The sequence below is a fragment of the Thermobia domestica genome, chromosome 2, assembly GCF_964235325.1.
Source record: "Thermobia domestica chromosome 2, izTheDome1.hap1.1, whole genome shotgun sequence".
Lineage (NCBI taxonomy): Eukaryota > Metazoa > Arthropoda > Insecta > Zygentoma > Lepismatidae > Thermobia > Thermobia domestica.
The window spans coordinates 256,725,103-256,738,747 of record NC_137455.1 but is presented as its reverse complement, the minus strand read 5'-3'; the positions used below and the strand labels follow the sequence as shown (position 1 = coordinate 256,738,747).

Sequence of the window (13,645 nt, the reverse complement as noted above, 5' to 3'; positions counted from 1 at the left end):
CTGGTATTTACAAGGGTCGTTAAAGTTTGGACGGAACTTTCGTACGTAAATAATCAATGAATAGCCGGATCATGATGAAACTTACGGATGACGTAATGTATTCCTTCTCGAGTAACTAGCGCCCGGCATGACGTATTTGGCGCATGCGCAGCAGTTGCAGCGAACATGGCGGCAAGCAATGTATCTGGGCTGTGGAACAGCGGTGTGTAGATTTCTTTTGAAGGAGATAATTTTCACAGCTGAGATTGTCAGAAGATTGCAAGCACAGTATGGTGAACAAACGATGTCACGGACAAGAGTGTACGAACGGTGTGAACAGTTTCGCGAAGGGCGGGAGCTGGTAACAAATGAAGCGCATGGACACATTCGCTCGACTTCAGTCACACCAGTGAATATCGCACGTGTTGAGCAAATGATCCTTGAGAACCGGCGAGTAACAGTGCGGGATATTGCTGCCGAGGTGAATATCAGTGTTGGGAGTGTTGAGACAATCATTCACGACCACTTACGCTTTCGCAAAATCTGTGCAAAGTGTGTTCCCACCAGCTGACATTTGATCAGAAGTGAACAGCTGAAATGCGCTGGGAAGTTCTGTCCTATCTCCCCTACAGTCCAGATTTAGCCCCAGTGATTACACTGGCCTACATATGATTTTTTTGCTGACTGAGATATTGACTTTTTTTTTTAAATCGAGGTCGCTGATTCCAGTGATGTAGTTAGTTTTTGCCTATCACGTCAGAATTTTACACAATCGGATCATACTTATACTGACAAGAAATTCTTATTTGTTCCATATATCTTAGTAAGAAACTTACATTAAATATTGTACTATCGCCTTAATATTAATATAAATACGAAACAAGTTACGATAAAGTTACCGACACCAAACCACACACAACCTACTATACATGCAGTGTTGCCAATTTAGAGGAAAAGTAGCTAAATCTAGGGGATTTCACTTCCAGAAATAGCGACAAAAAATAACTTTTCCAATTAGCGACTTTTTTGGTAAATTTTAAGTAATGATTTGGCGACATACTTAAAAATCTAGTGACTTTTGTGTTGCGAATAACTTCTTATTCTTAACTCGAATAAGTTTAGATATATATGGCCTATGTTTGTTTTTCTTTCGTTTACTTGAATCAGCACAAGCGTCAAAAGCTGGAAAAGTACTAGCATGTAGCCAAATCTCCAGAATCCCACTTTGATTTCTATCACCCTTTGCCCTATAATAGAGACCAGTTCCAATATTCAATGAATGTTCCTTAATTTGAAAGCTGGTAGTAAGGTATTCTTGCTAATGTATTCAGTGAAATATAAAACTTAATGCAAAAATTTAAACACTTCCTCGAACCTTGTCCGTAGTTAAAAGATAACATACAGTAAGACATTATCAATTCTTCTTTTAAGTTTGTTCTCCTGTCAGTAGCAACCATATTATACTAGGAAAAGAATCTCTCGACATCAACACTCGAGACTGGCAACCATATTGAACGTAACGAGCTGACAGCAAAAGACCTGTGATTAACTTTTAAACTGTTTAACAATTATACAATGTCAACTTCCCTATCCTCACTGTTGAGAATTTCAATAACCTTTCTTTTAAATTCACGGTAAGCAACTAACAGATCATGAACATTTTCACCACAAAACACAGTCAACAATTTAAACAACAGTTCAATTTTGTTGATGTCTACATCTTTATGAAGTGAAATAGTGAAATAGTTTATGCATCTAATAACTCGCAGAGCTTATCGTAAACTCTCCACAGAATTGTCGTCACTTACTTGCGTGTAATTTTGTAGCATCACCAACACTTTTAAGACGCATATTTCAACTTCAGCCTGGTGAGAAGCACTACCTTTTTAAATTAACTCTGCAGTAGCAGACTCAAATTTTCCGCTTGAGCTAACTCTAATTTATTTCGCAAGTTTTTCGTTTTCCCGACAATAAGGTGAACACAAGGGTAACTGGATTCTTCTACTTCCTTAATCAGTTGAGCAACAGCACTTCCATGTTCACTGATAAATGATGCTTGCACTTGAACCTCAAACTTGCCTTTTTTGTTACTGCTAAAATTTTCTAGCCACTGACTTGCATGAGATAATGGCATGTTAAATAATATTGTAAATGCACTTTTTAGTTATTATTAGCAATAATTAGAAATAATTCAATTTTTTCGCTTTTATTCTCATATATCGCAAGTAATGCGAATTTTGCAAAAGAATCGCGATAATATAAACGCGATTTCTGGCTCTGAAACGAAAAATTTGAGGTTTCCTGAAACATATACGCATTTTTTTTTTAACGTTTCGCACGTTTTTAGCGAGAAAGTTTCGTCTCTAAGGATAAGCTATTAATACTTGTCTAATTCTTTGAATGATGTTTCTTGATCATTTCTTTTCGTTCCTTATAACATAAATTATCTCGTAGTAACGACTAGTTTACTTTATTTTTCAGGCTATTCAAGCTTATAAGTTGAAGACAGTTTCCACAAGATCATGAACATAATGTGTGACTATGAGAGAACTTCACTTACAAACTAACCTGATATTAAGACTGCTCCTTTGTTTATACTTGTTATATAAGTGCTTTTGTTTTAATAAAATTTTTTTAAAAATTTTCTTGTCTTTGTAAGTTAAATAACATTCCCATAATAAATAGAATCTAGATTATGTTATCTAAGTTAATTTTGCTAAATGAATGAACTTCTATTGATTACTATTTGTCGCGTTTTACATGGTACAAATAAAAAAATAATTACAATAATGACCATAGTTATTTCTATCGAAATTTATATAGAAAAATCACCCATATATATTTGTAGGAAGTAGGTGTTAAAGACAGTAAAAATTAGCATTCTAATTCAAGTGGTTAATACCATCAGAGTTTATTCATCACTTAATTTCATATTTGGTATCATTAGGGCCGTAGAACATTATTTTTCACGTTGATTTTTTGGAAGTATGTTCAGCTACATCGATTTTTATTTGGTATTATGCTCAGATTTAAAGTATCAAGTCTCGAGAGAAATGATATTGATTTTAAGAAATGTATATGTTCTTGAATTCTCAGAAAATCAAGCATGTAAACTGATATTTCAGCGTTTTTGGTTTTCTTTTGTAGACGTAGAATTTAGAGAACTATTTGAGAACATGTTATTAACGTGTTTAAGTAGTCATGCACAATTTCCCATAATATATCCTTATCAATCATCAATATTAATGAAGTTCCCTGGTTTAAATATTATAATCGCTTTTGCTGTCACATTAGGGCAGTGATGGTTTAATTGATTGATTAATTTTGAGTTTTACGTCCCGTTCAGCAGTGAGGCTATGTGAGACGTGGACCTACTGATTAACGTGGAATCCGAACCACATGAGCTCCCGCCGGGAATCGAACCCGGGTCTCCCGCGCCAAAGGCGCGTACGCTTACCGCTTAGCCACGGAGCTCTTAGGTCACTGATGGATCCTCATTTTAGTGAGAGGAATACCCGCATCGACCCCAGGCCGTGTTTCCTTTCTGACTAACTTCGTTTACTCACAAATTTCCATTTCAGTAATTTTTCCAAATTATTCATTTCCCTTTACCATAGAAGGCATAGAACAGGGCGTTAGAAGAACAATTTAACTTTATATTATGTCTTAAGATTACTTATGTCTAATAAAAGCCAAATATGCACTCACCTATGGAACAAAATATACAGAATACGATATGTTCTATCCACTCCATGTATGTGATGTGATTTCATTAGAGTATGATTATGGCCACAGAGGAAAATGAAAATCGGAGATTCTTAATAGTATCATCCGCAATATTTAAAGCTGTAACTGAGACTTTCATTTGTAAAAGCTGTTAACCAGTTTAAGTTAAATTAAATTTCTTGTTGTCACTCATTCAGGTATCAATTAAACAGCAATAGTATTAACTTGTAGATAGTTTTTTAAAATAGGGTCGAAAAACAGGAAATTATTGGATAAGACAAAGCAATCGCTCCTTAATGGTGTTTTCGAGAGTTGCACATCCAATTATTGAGTCACTGCAACTGAAGTATTCGATGTCGCGTAGAACAGAATGTTGCCTCTAGGCCAGAGTGCTTCTCGTAATGAGTGCTTGATTGGGGAGTTAATGAGAATGTGGACCATTTGCTCCGGTACTATTGTTAACCTAAGAATATCAACCAGACGCCGTTAAACTTGCCATGCAGTAGTACTTGAGTCGAAACACAAAAGGAACACAGCGTTTGGAGAAACCGAGAATATGATGCAATCATCCAATGAATGTTTCTTTAGACAGATGTTATGAGACATTTCCGAGAAAGTTGCGAAATGACATTTTTTTCGCCTTTCATAGGAATGTTTAATTGTTTAATTTGAATATATAACTATGATGCACTTAGTTTCATTTTGTATTAAAGCACTCAGTCTTTAGTTTTGAAAACCTTGTTAATTTGTAAAGTGAATTAACAATTTAGGGTTATCTGCTAGCTGTATTTATGAAATATTCAAGGGAAGGAATTATGATCGTTCGCAAATTACAGGATTTTCTTTGGTTGATTCACTGAAGTTTAACTTTCCAGCACCAATACTATATAAGACGTAACACACTACTTTAACCTGTCAACGCCCAGAGTCAGCTACAGGTGACACTACTTTAAAGGCTTCTTCTTCCTTGTACAGTACTTCGACTTCGAAACTTTTTTGTGTGGTGATAGGTAAGTAGCTGGTGCTACTGTGGTTCACTAGGACTCTCTGGTGGATGATTGGTGAACAAGAAGACGCCTTTAAAGTAATGTCACCTGTAGGTGACATTGGGCGTTGACGGGTTAAATTGAATAGGAGAAATCGACTTTTCATAACAAACTTAGTTCTCCATAATAAAGATCGAAATCACATGCCCAGGATAACCTTTGGATTACACTAAATAACCAGATAATGGTTGCAACAATGCATTTTGCAATCTGAGAAATGTATTGTTTATACATCAATAAAGAAGAATTCGGTCTCGATTCTAGGAAATCGATGAGCGATGTTCTACAACGAAAACACTTGGTCAATTCTATGTATATTCTTTCGATTTAAGTCATGCTGATAAGAACTTATGTGCCATTTCACACGGTTCATAGCCTCATGGTGTTAGGGAGGTTAATCTTTGTAGATGTGAACATAGTTTCTCGATGCAACAACCTGACATTTTTTATCCATTTATCCAGACTTCGATAAATCGATAAAATATGTGAAATTTGGAAGAGATATTGTTTTATGTTGACTATAGTTTTTTTCTATCTCATAAATAACACGAAACTTGGAAGTATATTCCCTAATGTATTTGTCCTGAGTCAAATGGAATAACCACCACTATTCCCATCATGGAGCGGACCGCCATATTCGGAAAGCGGATGGGACTGAGAGAGTAGCTTCATTTATCATTGATTTCATCACCTTTAATCTCCGCTCGCAGTTGCGAATGCTGCTGCTGGACTCGCAGGTGGTTGGTGGAATGGAAAGTGGATGTTTTCCTTTGCCAGAGGTGGATGTGTACCATTCCGTCCTAGCTTTTGTATGAATCGAACTTTTGTATGTTCTTCCTTGAAATATGTCACAGAATACAACTTCTTTTGGTCTAGGACAGCCCAGAAATAGAGAACAGGAGAATGAAAGTGGTAAACAAAGGTGTATAAAATAACTGGCAATTTAACCAGTTAATCGGTTGTTCAGTTTCAGCTCGAGATTCTGTCAGTCGCTTTCGCGTATCGACTTAGTCTGTCGCATTTAACTGTACGACTTGTATTACTTATCCTATTGGGAACTACCATGAACTCTGAATTGTAAGTTGGCACTTTTTTTATTGATTTATGTTTTATTGCATAAAATGATTGCCAGTAGTAGTACAAATCTAGTAAAACATTCCTCAGAACTTCAAGCCTAAGTGCCAGGACATGAAATTACTAAATTACGTATCATCATCATCATAGATATTCTGCCCTTATTGGCAGGTCACTTGCCGCAGCTGAGTAGCTTCCATGCTCCACGGTCCTCCGCTAACCTTTTCGTGTTCAAGTATGATCTTAATATTTTTTTTTACATCATCCATTAATTGTAGTCTTCTTCGCCCCTCCCTCTCCTTCCCGCCACCATACTCTCTAGGACGTCCCTCATGATACAATTCCTTCTTAGGCAATGTTCCTATCAGTTTCTCTTCCTCTTCTCAATAATATCTAGAAGTGTTCTTTCCTCCCCCACCATTTCTAACACCCTTTCATTCGTTTTCCGCTCGATCCAACTAATTCTTTCCATTCTTCTCTATACCCACATTTCGAATGATTTCAGTCGTTTTTCATCACTTTTACGTAATATCCACGTTTCCGCCCCACACAGTACAACACTCCACACGGAGCATTTTATGTGTCTTTTTCTCAGCTCTTTATTCAAGGCCCCACAAAACAGACTTTTCTTCCTCCTAAAGGCTTCTTTCGCCATTCCTATCCTTGCTTTTATTTCACGTTCGCACTTCATGTTATTACTAAGAATACTACCCAGATATCGAAAAATATTCACTTGTTCTATTTTCTCCCCTCCTACTTTTATATTTGACACAGACCCCTTCGTTCCAATCACCATGGCTTTTGTCTTTCTAACATTTATTTTCATCCCATATTCTTCAAAGCCCTTCCTCAAGTTTTCTAGCATCCTATTCATTTTCTTTTCAGATTCTGCAACAAGCGCCATATCGTCTGCAAATCTTACGCATCTAATCATTCTACCTCCTACTGAAATGCCATCTTCATCATGTAAGTTCTTTTTCACTATCCCTTCTAGATAGACATTAAATAGTGTTGGCGAGAGACAGCGTCCTTATCGAACTCCCCTTTCAATTGCATTCTGCTCCGTCAGTTCTTCCCCTATCCTAGCATTTACTTGTTGGTTCATATCTAAGTTTCTTACGAGTCTTCGATCTTTCCATTTCAACTCAATCTTCGTTAGAACTCCCAACAACAATTCTCAATTCACGCTTTTAAAATCCTTTTCTAGATCAATAAATACAGCATACTCCTCTTTCCCCTTTTCTATAAAACTTTTCACCGATCGTTTTTAATAATCCAATAGTATCTCTTGTGCCCTTACTTCTCCTGAACGCGAAATGCTCCTCCTCAACTTCTTTATCTGTTCTTCCATATAATCTTCTGTTCAGTATTTGGAGCAGAATTTTAGCTGCTTGAGATATGAGACTAATTGTTCTATAATACTCACATCTCTGTGGGTTCGATTTCTTAGCCATCGGTATCATGAGTTTGTTCAGGAAGGCTTTTATCCACTATCCTGTTTCATATATTTCATTGCATAGTCGAAACAATTCTTTCTTTCTCTTGTCTCCCATATTTTTAATGAATTCGATTGGTATATAAAATTATCTATAAGGACATAAATAGCGTAAATTTTACTCATTATGAAAAAAAAAAAAAAAATAGGGAGTAATACCAGTTTTCAACATCGCAGGCTCCTACAGCCCGAGATAAAAGATTTATGTAATTATGATTTGTAACAATGCTAAAATGTTCTTGTAATCTTTGCAGCTGATTGGTCCAGTAAATATTCAGGCACTCGTGTCTGATCTTGTTGTATTTAAATTGATTGATTGTAAGTACCAAGCCAGCCATTCTCTCGTTTACTAGTCATTCAGATTTAATGAAATGATAGACAAGGAAATTAGGGGTAATCATTGAACTAATTATCATTAACTTTTAAAACTCTATACATCCTGCAATAAAGTAACAAGCATGAACAGTAGTAAGTTTATTTACTCATTGCATCTAAGGTAATGTATATTCATTTAATCATTGCATACAGGACATTATAAGTTCACTTTCATTTGTTATGGCTTCCAGAAATGATAGAGGAATGATTATGACTGTACTACCTTGGTTGTGATTTTTCTAATGTATGACCTTGGCTCCTAATCTTTAAGTGGGATTGTATTTTTTCTATTGTCTCTAAGTGCAATTTGCCATTTCTTTATTTTGGTGTTTGTACTAACTGAGAATGGCTAATATACGACCTAGTAATCGATCAACTAGATTTAACCCTGTTTCCATGATAATGGCGTCTGTTTCTTTAGATGTTTTTTTCTGATGGACCTTCTGAAAATGTAGACAGATTCTTAGCTAACTTTGAACGTCTAGCCAAGACTAACACTTGGTCATCGGATCGCATGAAAGAGATCTTTCTCACGTGTCTTAGTGGCCCTTCCTTTTACTGGTACAAAACTTAGGAAGGTTCTTACGTACGAAATACTGGGCAGGTTTGAAAGCAGCTTTCGAGGAACAGTTCGGATCGTCTCAGTTTCCTTTAACGGTGTTAAACGCTTATAGATCACGCATTCAGGCCCCATGAGAACTTCCTCCTCATTTCTGTCTGAGAATACATATTTAGCAGATAAATACAATCCTAACCTCCCATGTAAAGATTTTGTAGCAGATGCGGTCATTGCTATACTTCCATCGCACATGCATCATTTCTCTCGAAAGACCTTTCCAAATTTTGAAACATTAGTACAAGAAGCTTTCACAAGGCAAAAAGCAGACCTTCTGCTACTTGTAAAAATAGTTTGTGTCCGTGAATATGCTGTTTAACTCTTTAAAAATAAATAGTACTGTTAATATCACTAAAAGAATTTGATCGATTCCCATATTCACGTAATACCCCTCCACTTAAAAAAGTGTAATACGGAGTGAACCTGAAATGGACACCAATAACTAATTTTGATTGAGTCTCATATTCACGTAATAATTTACTATGAACCTTTTAAATACTAATTGCCATTCCTTTCCCCCATCCCAGTCGAAATTCCAAAAATCCTTCCATAGTGGGATCTTACATTATAATTCCTATTCCCTGTTCAAATTTCATGTTTTTAGCTTAAGTGTCTTGGCCTGAGGGTTGATCAGTCAATCAAAACTTTGTTTGGAATAGAGCTTTTTAACCCCTTACCGCATGCCGTGTCATATATGGCACATCCCCTTTTTTCACTTTAGCTTCTCTGTGATTAATCAAAGGCACCAAATAACTGTTTTGTCTGCTGTGTGAGATATTGACGTGTATGAATAAGAGATTTTGCTGTCATCTGGCATGTTCTTTGTGAGTTGTAAGTGAGTCTTATATGACACTTACTTATTTCTCGTCGGAATTAAGTGAAAAATCTAAAATTCAAGTTTTAATTCATTTTTCAAGTTCCCATATGAGGATTTCCAACACTGATTTTTTCGCTAAAAGAAAAAAATCGTGCATAAAGACGTTAATGTGCAGCTTGTGTCGGTCATTTGGCTTATCGTGACGGTTTCAAATAGCCTCGCTGTTGACGTCCTCATTAAACATAACCAATAAATCATTCTATCATTCGCCATTTCCCCTGCTCCTATCTCTAACAGTCTAGCCTCTAGCACAACAAAAAATAGAGACGCTTTCTGAGTTGTTGAGTATTGGAAAGGGACGCTCCAACGGGTAATGACAAAAGTGGAAAAAAGAAAACAACTTTCTAATGGATTTCCTTTTTCGAGAAACACGAAAAAATTGGATCAAACCACGATCAAAGCTTCCTAATATGTGTAGAATTTTCATCCCAACTTGTCACTTTCCTTGCTAATCATTTGGAGCTTCAGGGCCCGGACAAAAGGACGAGGACAGGAAGGCCTGAGTCAAAACGGCCCCGCGACAAAAGGGCCCAAGTAAGAAGGGTGTCATGTCAAAAGGCCCCGCGACGAAAGGGCTCGAGTCAAAAGAGCCCGGATAGAAGTGGTCCCACGGCCAGAAAGCCTGAAATGGTAACAGGAGTGGAAATCAAAGATGCACCAGGGAATAGTGTCCCCTTAGTAAGTAGAAGTGTTTGTCCAACAGAAGAAAGAATTTCAGTTGCTATCAGAAACAAAAGGGAAACTTGAATGGTGATATTAATTTTGTTTGGTTGCTATTTGTTCTGCAGCAATCGCTATCGCTAAAGTCGGTTCTCCACTAAAGTTTGCTTTCATCCTCGTCTCCCTGAACTTAAAATGTCGAGACATAGTCCAATCAAACTTTATATATTAATGACTGTTCCCTTAGTTCCAAAATTCCATTTCTGCCCCTAAATCAAAGTATAAAAACACATATTGTATGAATAATATTCTCTTGGAAACGTTTCTTTAATTTTGCTCTGAGAACATACATGTAGAGATCCCACAAAACAGGATAAAGGGTTAGTCAAAAGTATTGGGACAGAACAATAATAATGACACGCATGGACGGAGGAAAATCAAATGTTGCAATTGGTATTATTGCAAAAACTGCATTGATTGGGAGTGTGGTCACCGCGGAAGCCATTTTGAATTCCGTTATATTACAGATCGTACATTTTTTACATGTAAAAGGCTATGATTTTACACTCCAATTTAGGCTTTATATTCCCACAAATGAGAATGTGAACCCATTTTTGACATATAGTCATCAGTTTATGAAACAGGGTGTTTGACATATCTAATAGAAAAAAGTATCATGACAGGGCAGTAACAAAGAGACACGTGAACAAAGGAAAAACAAATGTTACAGGTTGGTATTGGTGTAAAACAGCTTTAAATGATCATGGTAGCAAACTAGAATTCCGCATATTATATACCACACAATATTTTTAAATAGAAAGGGGTATTTATGTCACATAATTTACGCTAGAATCTTCCTACAAACGATAATCTGAACCGACTTTTGACCGACCGCTATTCATTTACGAGATAGTGTGTGCTACGTTTGACATTTGTTTCTAGTAGGAGAAAGTATTGGGACAGCCAAGTTATAGAGAAGGCTTCCTTATGTTCTTGATGTATCTGTTCGTTTGCTTGCGTTTGTAAAATATTGTGAAGTTACTATATATAATAATAGTAAGTATAACATATTTTAATAGTAAGTATATTTGTGATTAATTGTTACTTTACGACTATAAAGCAATAGAATGCTTTTAGCGTTTATGTTATTATTAGTTTATGTTTAGTGATTTTAATTTTCAGAATCTTTACTAGTGTAACCTACGTCAGTTTTAGTTATGGGGCGTTTACACTTAGTCGATTTGCGTTCGATTCAATTGAATTGACGTCACTTTCAACTTAATCGACCGTGTAAACAGGACTTCAACTTAATCGCTTGTTGATCGAAAGCGACTAATCGACTAGCAACTGAATTGAAAGACGTTCTATTTTCTGTGGTCGATTCTATTTTCTTCTGCTATAACACCGCAAATTGTACCAATTACTTTTTGCTTGGACATCTTTAAAATTGCCAGTCGATTTCGAATCGACCAGAGGAGAGCGAGTAGACAAGCAGCATTCAATTTCGGTTGAAACAATTGAACACATCCATCGATCTCATTCGGCCTAGTTGCTTCGATTTAGTCGCAAATGCAGCGAGTCGATTTAGCCGTGCGAATAAATCGACCAAGTGTAAACGCTCCATTACTTAACTTCTTTGGAGTCTGGTGACATTGAAAACGTTATTCACTTACGGAAGAGGTGAAAGTTCGACTGTGTAGTCAGTGTCATTTCTATTTCTGATATTTGATAAACCCTTAACTCTAAGAATGGGACGGCGTAAAGGAAATATCTGGAAAGCGTACACAGAGAAAGGAAATAAATCAGTAGAATGTAAATTCTGCCTAAAGACCTACAGAGTTCCAAATGTGGAGAAAATGTCAGTCCACATTTTAAAGTGCTACAGGTGTCCACAAGATGTAAAGAGAAAGCTCCTCCAAGCAAGCCAGAAGCGTACATCTCTATTTAGTAGGTCTATTCAAAACCAAAGGACAAATACAAATACTAGGCTACCAAATTTATACCAATCTGTAAATTCTAGTACATTGTCAGTGTGCAGTTCGAGTGGAACTGTATAATCACAGTTAATTGTATTATACCAGCAACAAAGATAATCTCTAACCATAGCTTTGTGGAAAGCTCAAGAGAGTCAAGAGAGAGAGAAGTAAAAGAGCATGAGAATCATTCTTTTTATGAATAGTATTCCTGAAAGAGAAACAGTAAGCGCATATTTTGTCCGTAAGGAAAAGTTTTCAGAATCAAAGTTTAGGAAAGGTAAAGGAAACTAATCCACCTTACTTACATATTACTGACTTCAGTTTTGTATCAGGTGTAAGTGTATTTTGCTTAAAAATACACTTACATATAACGTGATAAACGTGATTTAGTGATACTTTGCCCCTCGTACATAAGAAAGTTATATAATTCTTACCGTTTTATACGTATGATCAGTTTTTGATCCTTGTAACAGTTTACATCATAATCGGCTATTCACTAGCTATGCACCGTTAACCAAACAAACTAATTTAACCTAATCTAATTCCCGTAATCGAAAGTCCAGCTGAGAAATATTTTTCTAAAACGGAAAAAATAAAATATTTATATTAACAAATTGTTTGGGTTCTTTTGTTATTTCGTACTAAAATCAAAGTAATTTTAATTGACTTAGCGAAAAGTTATGGCAGTTCGGGCCAGCCAACCACTACTTTCCCAGTCCAACCCGAAATTAGTGATATTTGTGGTCAAAGGTCCGTAGCTAGACCTCATACCGTAATCATTATTTATTAGTCTTTAAGCATATTTATGATACAGTGAACTTCATCAGTCAATACACATTATTAGCATACTCGGTGTTCTCTTATTTCACACAAGGCCCTGTTCATTTCAATTCAGGCAGATTTTAGGAAATCTGTCAGGGTGATGTCACAGACATCCATCATACTGAAATATAGTGTTCTAGAAACAAAATGAAGAGACACTTATTTTTTTATTTTGCAGACTTAGGGTGCTTCAAAGTTCAAGGTCAATTTTGTCACAGGTTTTGGCGCCAAATTTATAAACGGCTGTTTCTCAGGAACTATAAAAGATATTTCAGTGTTTTTTTTTTTTTTTGTATTTGAAAGGTAATGGAAAGGCCTTGCAAATGCATACATAACGACAGTCATATGTAGCGTTTGGGATGTGCTATTAATGAAAATGCAAAAACAGCCCCCATTTGGACCCCCAAAATCTCGAAAAGGTCCCCCTCAAAAATTATGTAATTTGCAGGACAGTTATAGCAATATCTCAAGTTTTACATCCTAAATTACAGAGGGTGTATATTACTGGTTTCAGTTTTACAAACGATTTACATAAGCACATTTACAAGCTGAAAACGTGATCTTCACATTCGATATGCAAGATAGGCAATGTGAACTAGTAGTACCGGTATTTCATATGTGTGTTCTGTGCATGAAAGCTTGTTCTACACTGGCTGTTTCAGTATCACAGATAACATATACAGTCTTCCAGATTGTCTAAGGGGATGTGGTGGAGAAAGAACTTGCAGAATATTTCGCAAAAGTATCACGCACCGATGTTCGTGTTGCCGAATGTTAACAGGGAATTTATAGTCCTTTGCAGGTACATGTGGCCGCATAAATTTTACATGCACTTCCTATGTCTCAAAGTTAACTATTGCACACTCATTTGTAAGAGATGCGGGCTGGCGTTGTCACGGAGCATAATTGCTCCTTTGCGAATTAATGTTGCGCATAACTGTTGTAGTTTTGATGCATTTTGTCGAGTTCCTGGTAATACCTAGCTGATGTGGTTTCGCC

At 36.3% G+C, this 13,645-nt stretch overlaps 1 protein-coding gene across 3 annotated transcripts in view; it reads left to right on the top strand.

Moving 5' to 3' along the window:
• Positions 1 to 2,622, top strand: part of LOC145678455 (major facilitator superfamily domain-containing protein 12-like) — a 67,791-nt gene extending 65,169 nt beyond the window's left edge. For all 3 annotated transcript variants that reach the window (XM_081748609.1, XM_081748607.1, XM_081748608.1), the window contains exon 9: positions 2,461 to 2,622. In XM_081748609.1, coding sequence (XP_081604735.1) covers positions 2,461 to 2,477 — 17 coding nt within the window. In that variant the 3' untranslated portion in view covers positions 2,478 to 2,622. The remainder of the gene's footprint in view (positions 1 to 2,460) is intronic.
• Positions 2,623 to 13,645: the final 11,023 nt, after the last annotated feature.